The following is an 18,704-nucleotide window of genomic DNA, read 5'->3' on the forward strand; positions in this document are numbered from 1 at the left end:
CTGTAACCTCTGCTTCCTGGTTCAAGTGATTCTCCTGCCTCAGCCTCCCGAATAGCTGGGGTTATAGGTGCATGCTCCCACTCTTGGCTAAATTTTGTTTGTTTTTTGTACAGATGAGGTTTCACCATGTTGGCCAGGCTAGTCTCAAACTCCTAACCTCAAGTGATCCACCCACCTTGGCCTCCCAAAGTGCTGGAATGAAGCAAAGTGAGCCACCGCACCTGGCCTCAAGACCCTGTCTTTAAAACAAAAAAGACAAGGAGGTGGCTCAGCCTGATACTTATGAGGGTAAGACTAGGGTCCCACTGCCTGGATTCAAGGCCCAGCTCTACCACTATGTCACCTTTGATCAAGTTGTTTAACCTCTCTTTGTACTGGGATGGGTGTGGGGCTGGTAAGAATGCCTCCCTCATAGGCTACTGGGAGGATTTTCTGAAACGCAATGGTCAATACACTGTACAGCCTTAGTAAAGTCCTCAGTAAATGTTTGCTATTGCTGTCACTATAAACAGGCCCCCTTCTCCAGGGCTCCCTCCATAAAATGACTACCCTTTGAGCAGAAATCATGCCAACTGGAGTTTCAAAGACACTAGAATGACCCAAACTCCAACAGTGTAGGTTGTCCAGCTTCTTGGCAAATCCTGCTGCCCTCAGAGGATGAAAAGGGCCTGAGTTGTACAGAGTGCAGACAGACAGACAAACGGACACCAACATCTTTCTGGAGGCCCAGGAGCTGCATTTAATGTCCTCACTCTTTCCATGAAATAAAGCTGCTAAACACCCCAGGCATGTAAAGCAATGAAATGAATATCTCAGGTCGATCCCTGCCTGAGGCCAGGACCACATAGCGGAGCAAAGACCTTGAGCTGTTAAGCGCCATGACCTAGACACACTGGGCTGTATTTTTAGCCTCTTGTGCACTGTTTCCATCACCTGTGCTGGGCTTTCAGCTGGAAAAGAGCAGGTGGGGGTGGAGAAGCCTAGAGGGATGTTTCTCACTGCAGCCAGTGCCAGGAAGAGCTCGTACACGATTTCCAAGTCCTGTTTAGCAACAGGGCCAACTTCATGGGTGTGCAATCGGTATATCAACATAGGACCCCTTGCTTGGAAGGGTCCCACACATGCTTTATCTTTTTCTTTTCTTTGAGATGGAGATTCACTCTTGTTGTCCAGGCTGGAGTGCAATGGCACGATCAGCTCACTGCAACCTCCGCCTCCTGGGTTCAAACAATTTTCCTGCCTCAGCCTCCCAAGTAGCTGGGACTACAGGTGTGCGCCACCATGCCCAGCTAATTTTGTATTTTTAGTAGAGACGGGGTTTCTCAATGTTGGTCGGCTGGTCTCAAACTACCGACCTCAGGTGATCTGCCCATCTTGGCCTCCCAAAGTGCTGGAATTACAGGCATGAGCCACCACACACGGCCTATTCTTTTTTTTTTTTTTTTTTTTTTTGAGACAGAGTCTTGCTCTGTCACTCAGGCTGGAGTGCAGTGGCATGATCACTGCTTACTGCAACATCCACCTCTAGGTTCAAACAATTCTTCTGTCTCAGCCTCCTGAGTAGCTGGAATTACAGGCGCCCACCACCTCACCTGGCTACTTTGTTGTATTTTAGTAGAAACGAGGTTTCACCATGTTGACTAGGCTGGTCTCAGACTCCTGACCTCCCTAAGTGTTGGGTTTACAGGAGTGAGCCACAGCGCCCGCCTGTCATGAAATTCTTAAGTTTGGACAAAGGACATACATTTTCGTTTCTCACTGTACCATGCCAATTATATAGCTGGGCCTAGGCAGTGCACATGACAGAGAGAGCCAATTGGACAAGGAGGCTGCAGCCAGCCCGGGAGGGGTGCCTTCCCGAAGCAGGCAGGACAGACCAAAGCTACCATCACAAATGTTTCCAGTCTCCTGGGTGCCCTTCCTACTTTCTCTTCTGAAACCCAAATGAGATGCAGAAGAACCTTGTAAACTGTAGAGAACTGTTTCCTGCTTTGCTAAAGTCTTTCTCAGGCATCCTGTTTAAAGTAGTCCAAAGGTTAGCCAAGTGTGGCGGCATGCCTCTGTAGTCCCAGCTACCCAGGAGTCTGAGGCTGGAGGATCGTTGGCGTCCAGGAGTTGGAGGCTGCAGTGAGCCATAATCTCACCACTGCACTCCAGCATGGGTGACAGAGGGAGACCTTGTCTCCAGAAAAAGAAAAAAAAAAAAAAAATCCTTAGAGCTTTCGGTTAACATCACTTTCTTGTCTTTGTAGTACTTTTTGTTCTCTGGAATTTGCGTATTTTCAAGTTGACTAGAATGTACGTTCCAAGAGGAAGCTTTGGTCTTGATGGCTGTATCCTCAGCCATCAAGATTAGACTTGGCATGTTCCTCGTTGAATATTTGCTGAACGAAGGAAGGTACGCCTTTATTGAGTGTTTGCTTTGGGCTGAGGGCTTCACCTGCATCTTCTCATTTCATTCTCTTCAAAGGCACTGCTGTCTGGGAGGGCACAGAAGTCCCAGAATGAGAGTTCTCAGGCCTTGTGGAGAAGGTGGGAAGGCCCCAAAATGGTGGAACAGGGGAAAACTGTACAAAAGTGGAGATCACTGGCGGGACGTGGTGGTGAGGGTCCCCAGGACAGAGGCTGGCTGGGTGAGGGGATGGTGGGTGCCCCTAATCTCCAAGAAGCCCAGAGGATCCTTGAACTCGGGAATGACACATGAAAACAATGACTGAACAAGATTCTTCTTGCTGCGGCGCTGAGTCGTGTGGGTGGAGAGGGACGGAGACTGAGAGGCCTCGTGGGAGGTAGCTGCGCCCTTGGGGCCGGGCTCTGCGAGCAGCCACGGGTGGGGAAAGGAGTTTGGGGGACGCGGGCTCTGGGAGGGGGCGAGGGGGCGGCGCCCGGGGATTGAGGGGACCCAGGGACGAGTGTACCCAAGGCGGGCGGGGGAGCCCGCGGGGCCCGTCCCGCCCAGCAGCGCTCTGGGTGCGGCGAGTCTGCACACTGGGGCAGATTTTCCTGCCGCCGCGCCGGGCGCAGGTCTGCACTTGCAAGCCCGGGACCACGGACTTGAAAGCGCCCGGCGCACTGCCCGGACCTGCCCCGCCGGGCGTCACCGCCGCGCTTTAGGCGGGAGCCGTAGGAAAATCCCCTCTGCCTGGGGGGAGTGCAGGGGAGAAGCGCGGCCCACTACCTACCCGGGGTGCGGCTGGAGAAGACCTTGCCGGGGTAGGGGTTGGGGGTGGGGTGGGCAAAGGGCCTACCACGCGGGGGACGAAAGGTTAAGCAAGCCACGAGCTCTCTCATCCCTAACATCCCAGGCTGTAGAATAAGCAGCCCTGTCCGGTCCATTTCTGGACTGTGCGTTGGGCGTTGTACTTGCTTCTATCCCATCGAATCCTCTGAAGGCCTTTTATTATTCCTATTCTGCAAACCGCCGAGCCTCAGATCAGGAAAATCACCCTAGCTGGCACTGGCTGCGTGATGGGTTACGGAACCAGGGGTCAGTATGTGACTGCAAACTTGGGGTGGAGAAAGGAATTCAGCATTTGCTGAGCTCCTATGGTGCGTGCGTAAAAGTTGCCGAGCTTTCATGCTTTTTTCTTTTCTTTTTTTTTTTTTTTTAAAGAGGCCGGGCGCGGTGGCTCAAGCCTGTAATCCCAGCACTTTGGGAGGCCGAGGCGGGTGGATCACAAGGTCGAGAGATCGAGACCAACCTGGTCAACATGGTGAAACCCCGTCTCTACTAAAAATACAAAAAAAATTAGCTGGGCATGGTGGCACGTGCCTGTAATCCCAGCTACTCGGGAGGCTGAGGCAGGAGAATTGCCTGAACCCAGGAGGCGGAGGTTGCGGTGAGCCGAGATCGCGCCATTGCACTCCAGCCTGGGTGACAAGAGCGAAACTCCGTCTCAAAAAAAAAAAAAAAAAAAAAAAGACAGGGTCTTGCTCTCAGTGCAGTGGTGCAAACACATAGTGAGTCCGGGCTCACTGCAACCCGGACCTCCCAGGCTCAAGCGATCCTTCTGCCTCAGCCTCCTGAATAGCTGGGACCACTGATTGGTGTGTTTTTTGCTTTTTGTTTTTGTTTTTTTTCCTGTCGAGATGGGAGGGTGTCGCTGTGTTCCCCAGGCTGGTCTCGAACCCCTGGCTGAAGCGATTCTCCCATCTCAGCCTCCCAGAGGGCTGGGATCATAGGAGTTAGCCACTGCGCCGGGCTCCAGGCATTCTTATTTAGTGCAGCCGCTCTGGGGAGTAGTAGCTATTATCACCTTCATTTAACAGATGAGGAAATTGAGGTAAAAGCTATTTTTCCTTTAAACCTGCCCAAGGTCTTACAGGTGACCAAGTGGGATGTAAACTCTCCAAAGCATTCCTTTTTAATCATTACAATGAGCTAAGCAAGGGAAAACAGTTTGCAAACTGCTGTTCTAATTATTACCGCTGTAGCTGAGCCCACGTGCGGGTCACGACCCGAGTGAGGGTGGAGCAGGGGTCACTGGGAGCCCGGCCTATTTCAACCTCATCAAACAGCTTGGTGACTCGGAGGCCGGGCAGAGGCCCCGCCCCTCACCTGCTGATTCCTCCCCCCCCCATGTGACAAACAGGGCGCCCTGCGGGGCGGGCCCAGGTGTGAGGAAAGGTGGGCGGGGCCTGATGCGTGAGTGGCAGGAGCAGCGAGCGGCCGGGGCGGGGCGTGCGTGCGCAGTGGGTTCCGCCCCCTGGGCCTCTCCGCGGAGCCGGGCGGGCCCCAGGCTGCAGGGGCGGTGGCGGCGCTTAGCGGGGCGGGCCGGGGCGGGGCCGCCGGGCAGCCGGGGCGGGGCCACGCTGGAGCCCGTGTCCCGCTCCCATGGCCGCCCCCGGCTCCCCGTGCTGCCCCCTTTCCCCCGGGCCGCGCCCCGGGGCCCCGCACTGACGGCCCATGGCGCCGCCCGCCGCTCGCCTCACCCTGCTCTCCGCCGCGGCGCTCACGCTGGCGGCCCGGCCCGCGCCCAGCCCCGGCCTCGGCCCCGTACCCGGTGAGTGTGAGCGACCCCCCGCCGCCCGCCCTGCGCGGAGCCCACTTTAGGAGCGACTCGCGCCGGCCGGCCTGGGGGCCCCCTCTCCCGCCTCAGGACCTTCCGGGCCCCTTCCCCGAGCCCCTTGGCGACGCCCCTCAGGCCGGAACGGTCCTTCCCTGGGACCCGGGCTCCCCCCCAGGCCCCTCAGCGACACCCCCGGGCCCGGTGCCTTCCCCCGGCTGCAGGACCCGGTGCTCCTCAGCGACGACCCTCAGCCCAGGACGCCCTCTCCGCCTTGAGACCTCCAAGCCCCTCCACGGCACCCCCTGGGCTGGGACATCTCCTCTGTCTTGGGACTCGGGACGCGCTGCCCGAGTACCTCAGAGACACCAGCCAGGCCGGGACGCCCCCTCTCCTCGGTACCTCCTGGGACCCCGCCCCAGACCCCTCAGCGACTCCCCCCCAAACCCCTCAGCGACTTCCCCCGGGCCAGGACGCCCCCTGCTCCCCGGTACCTCCTGGGACCCCGCCCCAAACCCCAGCGACTTCCCCCCAAACCCCTCAGCGACTCCCCCCGGGCCAGGACGCCCCCTGCTCCCCGTACCTCCTGGGACCCCGCCCCAAACCCCAGCGACTCCCCCCGGGCCAGGACGCCCCCTGCTCCCCGTACCTCCTGGGATCCCATCCCCAAGTCCCCCATCGACGCACCTTGCACGGGGATGGCTCCCCGGCTACAAGAGGCTACACCCCCGTCTCCAAAACCCTCAGTGGCATCCCTACCCCGGGCCAGGGTCCCCTCCCCGAGCCTCACTACGACGCCCCCGCATCCCCCCGTTCTCTCCTCCCTCCTACACCGGTGGAACCCGGCGCCTCCCCGCGTAGAGCCGAGTGGAGGCGGGAGGAGCCGGCGCTCAGCCCCCTTTTCCTGAGTCCTCAGCTGCACCCGCTTGGGCAGACATTGTAACTTCTGCCTCGCGAGGAGCGGGATTGACTTGCTCGCCCTGCTTAGGGTCCTGGGACGACCCTGTACCCAGACGGGACGGGACGGGACGTGCCCTCTCTCCTCTGGGCCGCTTTGAACGTCCGTATGACTCAGGTGATGGCTCAGCAGGGGGAGAGGAAGAAAGAAAGGGGTGATTGAAAACTTCTCCCCTACTGAGCTTAGGGTGCTCTTCCTGAGGGTGCAACTCCGAGCTCCGTGTTTCGGGTTACTCCATGCCTTAAACAGGCCACTCACTGCCCAGGCCAAGCCCAAGGCCAGGTCTTCCTGAGGTGGGGCCCTGGACTAGGATGAAGCTTGGACTTAACTTCCACACACAGCCTTGTAGCCGAATCCTTTCTAAATTGAAGAGAAGGCAAGAGGGCGTTGCTTGGCGCAGTTACATTTCTCTGCAGGTTGTTTGGGTGTTGAGTATAGGACGTTTGTGAAAGGGATGGGAAGAGTTTATTACCCGTCTGCGGGAGTAGGAAAACCCGCCTGTGGGTTCTCCACCCAACGTCGCAGACTGATGTTGAAAAGATAGGATTTTGCTTCCGTAAGAAAACTCAGAGTTGCCTTGTTTACTCATTTGCTTGGATTATCGAAAAAGCTAGGACTTGGTATTGTCACGGAGTGACCTTGGGCCATGCCTTCAGCTCCCCGAGCCTCAGTTTCCTCGTCTGTGAAGAGTGGATGGTAACTTCTTCGCAGAGTGTTGTGAAGATTAAATGATACACTGTAGGTAACATACTCACATAGAGGAGGCAGTCAATAAACATATTTCAATAATACTTTTATAGGGCCTCACAGTTCATCAAGCGCTAGACACCTCATTTACCCTGGGAATGCTAAGAGCTTTCTGTCTGATTAATTTCTGTTAAAAGGCAAAGCTTAGCTTTAAATTGGTAGAACTGAGGTTTCCAAGTGTTGTAAACCTGAGGCTCAGTAAGTGGTTTCTGAGTGATCACTACCTTTTATGGGACTTCTACAGTACGGTCATTTCTACTGTTGTGAGGAGTGAGGGACATTCCGAAAGCCAGGATATGTCAACCTAACTGTAACCTAGTAACCCCTTAGCTCAACTTTGCTATCTGTGTGGTCAGGATTTAATGTCCCCTACAAAGAGAAATGTATGGGTGGAAATAGACTGCTTCCCCTCTGGAAAGGGCAGAGTCATAGCTCTGAAAAGCATCAAGTGAGCCAACTCTGCTCATGCTTGTTGGAAGGTCTTCTTTTCCCAAGTATCTTTGCTTTTTTAAGGTCAAATGCAGCTCTTAGGAAGTTTGCACCCCAAATCTTGGTGTGCTTTTATTTAAGAGTCTGGGGTAGGGGCAAATAACCATCGTGAAACGATTTGTGATAAATGGTCCAAGTTCCCAATTCCATGAGCCTTGCCAGCTTGGTGTCTTACCACCTGGTAAATCAGTGCTTTTTTTTTGACTTTTCCTGTTTAGTTGCAGAAGCAGTTTTAGGGAGATACCACATGGTCTTCAGCAACATATCCTGTCTAGATCCTACCCACTAGCATTTAAAATCTTTTCCAATAAAACACACACACACACACACACACACACACACACGCGTGCGTGCGCGCGCGCGCACACACACACACACACATATTTTACTCTGAGGATATGCCAGGCTTGCCATTTTATATTTTTTGATACTGTAATTTTCTCTAAAATTTTGTGGATGGAAAAAATTATTTCAATATTTATATTCTGTACAATTTTGTAATATTTAAATTACTGGTGGTTTGCATTTTTGAATGCTGACTTTATAAAAACAGTTAGCTCATTCCCCATCAATCCTACTTCTAATTACAATGTGTAGCCAACCCCAAATGATCTCCCTTCTCTTCATTCTTCCTTTAAGATTCTCTTCCGGCTGGGCATAGTGGCTCACGCCTGTAATCCAAGCACTTTGGAGGCCAAGGCGGGCAGATCACCTGAGGTCGGGAGTTCAAGACCAGCCTGACCAACATGGTGAAACCCTGTCTTGAAAAAAAAAAAAAAAAAGATTCTCTTCCTTCCTTCACAACTCATAAGAAGGAAGATAGAGGGTAATGGAATCTAGATTTTCCTTCAAGGAGGAGTACAGCTAGGGCCATAGGGTTCATGGGTTCTCTGTAGTGGGTCCCATCTGGAATTTATGGAATTTATGTTCTACTCACATTGGGTGTTTTACTGCCTTTAGGGTCTATCAGACGTGCATCGACAGAGCTTCTCTCAGGTTATGTTTACTGTGAATACCTTCTATAGGTTTATAGATTAATGCCCATTCTCCTTTAACTCCTCATCTGGAATTTGTCCCACTAGCCAGTAGTGTGTTTGCCATAAAACGTGTGAGTTCAGTTAACAGCTAGAGCATCATACTGTCTACCAATTCTTGGCCCTCTTGGGGACTTCATTAATGCTAAAATTACCTGTAAGCAACATGGGAGCTGAATCAGTGAAGGATTGAAGGGTGCATACCAGTTACTTGTATGCTCTGAGTATTTTAAGAAACACCATTTCGACCTGGTATCAGAGACCTCTGATATTTTTGTGAAAATATATTTTGGCCCCTAGACAAACTATTTAAATCTTTGAGGCCAGGCGTGGTGGCTCACACCTGTAATCCCAGTACTTTGGGAGGCAAAGGCGGGAAGATTACCTGAGGTCAGGAGTTGGAGACCAGTCTGGCCAATGCGGCAAAACCCCATCTGTACTAAAAATAGAAAAAAAGTAGCCAGCCACGGTGGCAGGCGCTTGTAATCTCAGCAACTTGGTAGGCAGGAGAATCACTTGAACCCCGGAGGCAGAGGTTGCAGTGAGCCAAGGTTGTGCCATTGCACTCCAGCCTGGGCAACAAGAGCAAAACTCTGTCAATAAATAAATAAATAAGATAGGCAAACGGCCGGGCACGGTGGCTCAAGCCTGTAATCCCAGCACTTTGGGAGGCCGAGGCGGGTGGATCACGAGGTCAAGAGATCGAGACCATCCTAGTCAACATGGTGAAACCCCGTCTCTACTAAAAATACAAAAAGTTAGCTGGGCATGGTGGCGCGTGCCTGTAATCCCAGCTACTCAGGAGGCTGAGGCAGGAGAATTGCCTGAACCCAGGAGGCGGAGGTTGCGGTGAGCCGAGATCGCGCCATTGCACTCCAGCCTGGGTAACAAGAGCGAAACTCCGTCTCAAAAAAAAAAAAAAAAAAGATAGGCAAAATGAGCCCTTTTATCAATCTTAAAGCAAGAGAGCATTCCATTTGGGCTCACTACTCATAAACAGAAAGTTGATGCACTCAATATAGATGTTATTGATACACTCATGGCTTAGCGTAGTTAGACCAAAAGCAATAAATGAGTAACATAAAATATATTACTTTAAATAGCTTCACAATATACAGATTAGGGATTTTTGGTGATGGGGAATATACCATCTTTAATTTAGAATTTTTGAGTCTGGAATGTCAACTGATGATCTAGGTCAGGTGTGGGCAAACATTTTTTTGTAAAGGGAAGACAGTAATATGAGATTTGTGGGCCTTATACTATCTCTGTTGCAATTATTCAACTCTTTAGGGCAAAAGCAGCATAGACAAAAGGTAAATGAATAGGCATGACTGTGTTTCAGTAAAACTTTACAAACACTAAAATTTGAATTTTCTATAATTTTTTTTTTTTTAATTTGTTTTGAGATGGAGTTTCTCTTTGTTGCCCAGACTGGAGTGCAGTGGCATGATTTTGGCTCACTGCAACCTCCACCTTCCAGGTTCAGGCAATTCTCCTGCCTCAGTCTCCTGACTAGATGGGATTACAGGCATGTATCGCCATGCCTGACTAGCATTTTATTCTTAGTAGAGATGGGGTTTCACCATGTTGCCCAGGCTGGGAATTTCCTATAATTTTATGTTAACAAAATATTGTTCACGCCTGGCACGGTGGCTCACGCCTATAATCCTAGCACTTTGGGAGGCCGAGGGGGGTGGATCATGAGGTCAAGAGATCGAGACCATCCTGGTCAACATGGTGAAACCCTGTCTCTACTAAAAATAAAAAAATTAGCTGGGCATGGTGGCGTGTGCCTGTAATCCCAGCTACTTGGGAGGCTAAGGCAGGAGAATTGCCTGAACCCAGGAGGCGGGAGGCTGCGGTGAGCCGAGATCGCGCCATTGCACTCCAGCCTGGGTAACAAGAGCGAAACTCCGTCTCAAAAACAAGACAAAACAAAATATTGTTCGTATGATTTTTTTCAAAACTAAAATATTTTTTAAATTATTTATATATTTTAAATCTCAGTTTGTGGGCCATACAGAAACAGGCAGTGAGCCGCAGGCTGTGCTTTGCCGGGTTCTGCTCTAGGTCCATGTCTTTTGATTTTTTTTTCAGTATTCGCTGGTCTAGAAAAGGTGACAAGGAGGCTTGATTTTGGTAAATGAATGAACCATTTACCATTTACTGTTAACTAACTTTGAGATACATATAGGAGAAATGGTTAAAATGGTAAATTTTATGTTTTATTTTACCTAATTAAAAAAAAAATACATAAGGGAGAAGTTCACACACATACATTTGGGTCTTTTTTTTTTTTTTTTTTGAGACGGAGTTTCGCTCTTGTTACCCAGGCTGGAGTGCAATGGCGTGATCTCGGCTCACCACAACCTCCGCCTCCTGGGTTCAGGCATTTCTCCTGCCTCAGCCTCCTGAGTAGCTGGGATTACAGGCACACGCCACCATGCCCAGCTAATTTTTTGTATTTTTAGTAGAGACGGGGTTTCACTATGTTGACCAGGATGGTCTCGATCTCTCGACCTCGTGATCCACCCGCCTCGGCCTCCCAAAGTGCTGGGATTACAGGCTTGAGCCACCGCGCCCGGCACATTTGGACCAGGCTCAGGGGCTGACACCTGTAATCCCAGTACTTTGGAAGTCCCAGTTGAATGGATCCCTTGAGCCCAGGAATTTGAGACCAGCCTAGGCAACATAGTGAGACCTTGTCTCTATAAAAAATAAACAAAAATTAGCCGGATGTTGTATAGTTTTAGCTATTCAGGACGCTGAGGTGGGAGGGTCAATTCAGCCTGGGAGGTCAGGGCTGTAGTGAGCTGAGATTGTGCCACTGCACTCCCACCTGTGCAACAGAGGGAGACCCTGTCTCAAAAAAAAAAAAAAAAAGACTTTGAAAACACCCTAAGGAGAAATTCAGTGTGGTTCAGTATGCACTACATAAATAGTGCCTGCCTTGGAACTGGCCTGTGGTCTGTTCAACTATGCCTGCAGATGTTGCTTAGAACAAACCATTGAGAGATCCGTTTCTCAAAGGAAAGCCCAGGCAGCAGGTGGCACCAGCCCTGACACAGAAAAACAGCCAGGAAAAAAAAAAAGACGACAAACTTCTATCACTTTGCTAAGCAGTTAATTTTTATTTCCATGGTTCTATTGTCATATTAACAGTGGTTTTAAAAAACAACAATGTGCTTAGCATGACCGATTATTTTGTTTTAATTAAAACATTTCTGAAAAAAACAAAATGAAACATTCAAACATACCAAGTTGATTGTGCTTGTACTGTGGAACAGTTAATGCAAAACACTTGAGAGAGGCCGGAAGTTTGGATCTGTAGCTTTTGCCTGAGTGTTTGCTGCCTGAATAAGGACAACATAGGAGGAAGTGTATGTGTCCCTTAGAAAACCACCTGTATAGGTTTCGAAGTGAGATCCAGACCCCTGACGCCACTTGGCAGGTTGCTTTCTGGCCGGCTCACTGTGTAGCCTCCTCATTGTTGAGAGTGATGACTGACATTCCTTCCATATTCAGTTTTACCTTGAGAATCCAGCTGGAACTCATAAGTGTTAGTCTAGGAGGAGCAGTCTGAGGTCACTCTTTTTCCTCCCTCTCTTATCTTCATAGTCTTCCTCCCAAGATGGCAGTGCTTCCCTCAGCCTTCACCTCACCTCTGAGATTTTGTCTGGATTTAGACTGAGGAGGGAAAGAGGCCATCGTAGAAAAATGTCAGACGGGTGTCCATACACCTCACAAATTGCTACTTCACAGAAACGTGACTTCTCCTCCTCTAAGGGAATCCTTCCCCTCTTTTTAAATGCTCTTTCTAGGTAAACATGTCCCTAGCCTGGAATTGTACCAGTTTCAAGAGGAATGATTTGGGGTTCTAGGAGTACCTTGGTAGACAAAACGTTTTAGGCCACCTCACATGCTAAGTTGCCTCTCTTCCTGCGTTTATACAACAGGACCCTCTCAGAGCTGCCCCTCTGCTGGGCCCAGCTTCCCTTGCCACGGATTTAATCCCTGGCAAGTAGCCAAAGCATTAAACTTTTATTGTTCAATTTGCCACAAGGGCGGGGCCCTGCTTCTAGTGGGCTGAGGAGGCTGCAGCCGCTTCCAAACCCAAGTGTCACACCACATTAGCAACTGCAGACTTTGAGGGCTGGATTTCTTTCAGTTTGGTTGGATTCTTGGTTAGAACCAGAACAGTATACTCACACAAAATTTTAAAGCTAGGAAATGGTAAAAACAGTGAAGGCAACTTTTAAAGATGATTCAGAGTGGTTGTAGCTATCAGCATGTATGACTGACTCTGCATGGTTTCTTCAGCCCTTCCAAGCAGACATATTAGATGCCTGTGTATGTGCCTTAGTGACCTAAAGTTGGATGAAAACATGGCAAGCTAGTAGTTCCCTACTAGACTAGTGGGGATTGGTAACCAATCCCATCACAGTATGTAAATTACTTGCTGCTGTTCAATCTATAAAAATTCATCTTCAAAGAAAATTATTGGGCTGGTAAAAAATATTTTTAATAATGACCACAGAAGCCATATTTGTTTTTCTTTGATGTTCTTCCGAAGACCCTTCTGGTTCTAATCAGATTGTTCCCACATAAAATACAGTGGAAATCTACAATAATAAAATCCCTATTCCTATGTCTATGGGGAAATAAACAGGATGGGGACTGTCCTTTTAAGGGGCTTTCCCCTTTCCTTTCCCCAGACTCAAAGCCTCTATTACTGGTGGGTGTTTTGGCATCAGTTAAGGGCCTTCAATCCTTCCCTCCCTCCATGTTTTGCTCTTTCATTAAAGTGTTTCTGTTGTCTAATTATATCCTTTCAATCAAATTAGAGACTGTAGCATCTGGTGAGGGCTGTAACTGCTGCCATCTGCACCTCGTATATACAGGCCTTTTCAGTTGAGAATCACTCAACTTCCAAATGGCAGGAAGAGATTTGGAAAAAGTTTAGTTGGAGGGGAGATTAACTTAAAAGGAGTGTCTTCAAAGGCTGGGTGCGATGCCCTGCTTGCTGTGATGTGTGCATGACCATGCAGAGCTCCATTGGCTTGGCTCACCAAAGATTCTTCTCTAGCGCTTCTGGCAGATGAAGGGTTTCTGATTGTCTCAGCTGGAATGACTAGACCGTCTTTGTTAGGGGTTTGGAGGGGCCAGGGGGCTGAGCTGAGAAAGTCTCTCTTTAGAACGATCTTTAGTTATATGACCACCAGTTAATGGATGTGACACTTTCTGTTTATTTGACCATTTCTTCTAACTCAGTGATTTCAACTGGAGGAGATTTTGCCCCCAGGGGGCATTTTGCAATACTTGGAGGGAGGCCTCTTTGGCTGTCACAGCCAAAGAGGTGCTACTGGCATCTAGCAGGTAGAGGCCAGGGATGCTGCTGCTAAACATCCTAGAATGCACAGGAAAGCCTCTACACCAAAGAGTTATCCAGCCTAAAATGCTAGTAGTGCTGAGGTTGATAAACCCCATCCTGATTGTATTATTCTTTTGTCCTTCTTTTTACTGTTAGTTGCCTGCCCAGAAACAGTTGATACTGAGAAGCATCTTTTTTCACTCTTAAGAAAGCAGATTCTGGCTGGGCCCAGTGGCTCACACCTGTAATCCCAGCCCTTTGGGAGGCCGAGGTGGGCAGACGACGAGGTCACGTGTTTGAGACCAGCCTGGCCAACATAGTGAAACTCCGTCTCTACTAAAAATACAAAAATTAGCCGGGCATGGTGACATGTGCCTGTAGTCCCAGCGACTCGGAAGGCTGAGGCAGGAGAATCATTTGAACCCAGGAGGCGGAGGTTGCAGTGAGCTGAGACGGTGCCACTGCACTCCAGCCTGGGAAACAGAATGAGACTCCATCTCAAAAAAAGAAAAAAAAAAAGCAGACTCTTCATTATCCACATCTAACCTCTTTAAACATTTCTGTGGACATTGTTTCAGAAACCTTAATGCAGGAAGGGGGTCTGTGATTCACTGTATCTTTTTATTCTCTCTAGAGTATAATTGTCAGATAAATTATAGGATGCCCGATTAAGTTTGAATTTCAGATAAACACCAACGAATTTTTTATAAGTCTGTTTCATGCAATATTTAGGAATACTTGTCTTAAAAAATTCTTTGGTATTTATCTGAAATTCAAATTTAACTGAATTCTGTTTTTATTTTTTAAATCTGGCAACCCTAATCAAGCTTCATGGAACACTCCATGAAACTTTAAACCTTTGACAATCAGAATTAATCTGTTGGCCACTGTCTGCTCTTATTGCTCCAAGTGACCGGAGATGATAGTTCGTTTATAAATCAGTGTTATACTGAGCCTTTCCTTCTGCCCTAAACTGTCTCCCTGGCTAGAACTTATGAAACCCATCTCTTGAGTCATATTTTTGTGTTGGGAATGATTAAAAAGTGCTTATCAAATCCCTACTGTATGCTCAGCATCTCTGATTAGGACTTATCCCTATGCCAATTGACAGAAGACTGCAATTTTGTTGCCTCAGGTTTTACCTTGAAAATGTACTCTAGCAATATATGGTCTACTTGGTATCAGCTCCGCACTCAGGAGCTCTTGCATTATTTGTCTATCCCATACAGCCCAGGGAAGCTGAAAAGCCCAGAGTCTGGCTTCCATGGAGTGTATTGGCTGCCCTCCAGGACTCTACTATTGGGGAACTTTCTTGCCATCTGACATTAAACATAGGGCACAGGCATTGCGAACAAAACTTGTCTAGAAGCTAGATTATATCAGTTTGTCTCCTTTTCGTCTAATTGAGAACTTCAGACAGTATGGAAAAAGGTTGCTCATGTGATAGTGAGGCAAGGTATAGATTTGAGCTGGGTGCCTTCTGCTTAAAGCAAACTAAGAATATGAAATTCATATTTTTATTTTATTTTATTATTATTATTTTTGAGATGGAGTCTCGCTCTGTAGCCTAGGCTGGAGTGCAATGGTGCAATCCTGGCTCACTGCAGCCTCCATCTCCTGGGTTCAAGCAATTCTCATGCCTCAGCCTCCCAAGTAGCTGGGATGACAGGCATGTGCCAACACACACAGCTAATTTTTGTATTTTCAATAGAGATGGAGTTTCATTATGCTGACCAGGCTGGTCTCGAACTCCTCACCTCAAGTGATTCTCCCGCCTGGGCCTCCCAAAGTGCCGGGATTACAAGTGTGAGCCACTGTACCCAGACATAATCCATTTCCTTTAAATAGCAGAGTCCCCTGGTTTAAATCACAAATATTTGATTTCCTTGATTTACATAAACTTTCCTAGAACTTCTCATAGGTATTGCTAGGTAAGTCTTGAGGCTGGCCTAGAGGAACACATTAGTGAGGAAACTAGGGCACCCTGAATGTATCTGTAATGGAGCTTTCCCCTAGCCCCTCATTCACCAGCTTCCTTCATTCAACACACATTTTGCCAGGTACCTTCTATGTGGTCTGTAGTTGCTGAGGATACAAAGGTGAATAAGACAATCAAGAAGCTCACAGGCTATTGGAAACAGGGCCATGTGCTTCTTGAGCAATTAAAATTCAAGGTAATCAAATCCTTTAAGAGCTGTGGCAGCAGGCACCTTGTGACTTGTTTAAAAACCCCTGGTTTCTCTAGAAGTTAGTGTTACCTACTCTAGACCCTGAACCTTCTGTCTTTTTATTTTCTTTAGAGCTGGCTTATAATGAGCTGAGGTATTGTCTATCAGCAAGTGGGACTTTCAGCTTTAAAATATCTCAACATTTCCTGTATCCTTATGAGAAAACTTTTTTTTTTTTTTTTTTTTTTTTGAGATGAGTTCTCGCTCTGTCACCCAGACATGGTTACAGCTCACTGCAGACTTGACCTCCTAAGGTTCAAGGGAGCCCCTTGCTTGCCCCAGCCTCCCAAGTAGCTGGGAGGCACCCAACACTACGCCCGGCTAATTTAAAAAAAATGTTTTTTGGCTGGGCACAGTGGCTCACGCCTGTAATCCCAGCACTTTGGGAGACCGAGGCCGGTGGATCATCTGAGATTGGGAGTTCAAGACTAGCCTGACCAACATGGAGAAAATACAAAATTAGCTGCGTATGGTAGCACATGCCTGTAATCCCAGATACTCAGGAGGCTGAAGCAGAAGAATTGCTTGAATCTGGCAGGCAGTGGTTAAGGTGAGCCAAGATCACGCCATTGCACTCCAGCTTGGACAACAAGAGCAAAACTCACTTCTCAAAAAAAAAATTATATATATGTAGGGACAGGGTCTCACTATGTTGCCAAGGCTGGGAAAACTTTCTAGTATGAAATTTTATTTCAAGATTCTGGAAGATATTTATAAATATCTAAGGTAGATTTATTTGTATTCACATATTATATTGAGAGATAAAATGCTTTATATCACCAAAGTATAATAGAATATATTCTGTTGATATTGGAAGTGAAATCCATCAAGGTGCTTTGGTTAATAAATGAAATGTTTTTCTTAGAGTTCTGCTGAGTCTGTAACTTCTGACTATTTGAATGAGTCCATTCTTTAACTGAGGTTTAATCTCTCTCTACATATCATAGACGTGAATGCTGATAGGTTAATGGACTTTTTTTTTTCCCCCTCAAAAAGTGTCTTTCGGACTTCAATTTGATGGTTGTGATACTAGAAAGAGGTCCTTCTCTAGACCCCAAAAGAAGGTTCTTGGATCTTTCATAAGAAAGAATTCAGGGGCCGGCTCAGTGGCTCACGCCTGTAATCCCAGCACTTTGAGAGGCTGAGGCAGGTGTCACCTGAGATCAGGAGGTTGAGATTAGCCTGGCCAACATGGTGAAACCCCCCCATCTCTACTAAAAATACAAAAATTAGCCGGGCATGGTGGTGGGTACCTGTTATCCCAGCTACTCGGGAGGCTGAGGCAGGAGAATCGCTTGAACCTGGGAGGTGGAGGTTGCAGTGAGCTGAATTGCACCATGCCCTCCAGGCTGGGTAATAGAGCAGGACTTGTATTAAAAAATAATAACAATAAATAAAAGAATTCTGGGCGAGTACATAGAGTAAAGTGAGAGTGAGTTTATTAGAGAAGTAAATGAACAAAAGAATAACTACTCCATAGGTCCATAGGCAGAGCAGTCCCAAGGGATTCGGCCATTTTTATGGTTATTTCTTGACCATAGGCTAAACAACGGGTAGATTATTTGTGAGCTTTTGGGGAAAGGGATGAGGAGTTCCCTGAACTGACACTGAGGATTCCTTTTTCTCTTCTTTTCTTTTTTCTTTTTTTTTTTTTTCGAGACGGAGTTTCACTCTTGTTACCCAGGCTGGAGTGCAATGGCGCGATCTCGGCTCACTGCAACCTCTGCCTCCTGGGTTCAGGCAATTCTCCTGCCTCAGCCTCCTGAGTAGCTGGGACTACAGGCACGCGCCACCATGCCCAGCTAATTTTTTGTATTTTTAGTAGAGACGGGGTTTCACCATGTTGACCAGGATGGCCTCGATATCTCGACCTCGTGATCCACCCGCCTCGGCCTCCCAAAGTGCTGGGATCACAGGCTTGAGCCACTGCGCCCGGCCTCCTTTTTCTTTTATATTCTTTTTTTGAGACGAAGTGTTGCTCTGTCTCCCAGGCCGGAGTGCAGTGACTTGATGTCGGCTCACTACAACCTCTACCTCCCGGATTCAAGCAATTCTCCTGCCTCAGCCTCCCGAGTACCTGGGATTACAGGCGCCCACTTTGTGATCCGCCCGTCTCGGCCTCCCACAGCCACCACGCCCGGCCCAGGTTCTTCTTTTTTTAGAACGTGTAGGGAACTGGATGTTGCTGTGGCATTTGTAAACTGTCATGGTGCTTGTAGGAGTGCCTTTTGGCATGCTAGTATATTATAATTAGTGTGTAATGAGCAGTGAGGATGACCAGAGGTCACTTTTGTCACCATCTTGGTGTTGGGGGGGGTTTGACTGGTTTCTTTACCGCATCCTGTTTTATCAGCAGAGGCTTTGTGACCTGTGTCTTGTGCTGACCTCCTATCTCATCCTGTGACTAAGAATGTCTAAACTGGGGATACAGCCCAGCAAGTCTCAGCCTTGTGTTACCCATCTGCTATTCAACATGGAGTTGCTCTGATTCAGATGCCTCTGACTATCGTATGGGTTTATAACATGGTAAATGATAAATAATTCCTCAAGCACTAATGCATATTCATGATGACTATTCCTGGCAAAAACACGCATGCTTCACAGTGACAAGCATGGCATGTTTTCCAGTGGGTCCTGCCTGGGTAGGAGTAGAGCATATTCAAGATGAGAGCCAGATGGGAAAAGAGTGCTACCCAAGCCACTGCATTCTGGACCTTCTCTGCCTTAATAATTATTTCTTTTTTGAATTTTTATTTAACAAATAAAGCCCCCTCTCTGAAGCATTTTCATGGTTCTTCTGAATTCAAACATCTGGTCTTATGTTTACTGTAAGTTCAGTTTTTCTTGGAATGGTCTTTTAAGTAATTA

The 18,704-nt window shown here is 48.2% G+C and overlaps 1 protein-coding gene across 3 annotated transcripts in view; it reads left to right on the top strand.

Annotated features, from left to right (window-relative positions):
• Nucleotides 1–4,732: 4,732 nt before the first annotated feature.
• The window catches only part of KREMEN1 (kringle containing transmembrane protein 1), a 79,235-nt gene continuing 65,263 nt past the window's right edge, over nucleotides 4,733–18,704 (top strand). Inside the window, exon 1 of one of the 3 annotated variants that reach the window (XM_039462501.2) lies at nucleotides 4,733–5,003. In XM_039462501.2, the coding sequence (XP_039318435.1) occupies nucleotides 4,907–5,003 (97 nt within the window). In that variant the 5' untranslated portion in view covers nucleotides 4,733–4,906. The remainder of the gene's footprint in view (nucleotides 5,004–18,704) is intronic. The other 2 variants (XM_039462502.2, XM_039462503.2) reach the window with 2 other exon arrangements.

The sequence above is a fragment of the Saimiri boliviensis genome, chromosome 21 (assembly GCF_048565385.1).
Source record: "Saimiri boliviensis isolate mSaiBol1 chromosome 21, mSaiBol1.pri, whole genome shotgun sequence".
Taxonomy (NCBI): Eukaryota; Metazoa; Chordata; class Mammalia; order Primates; family Cebidae; genus Saimiri; species Saimiri boliviensis.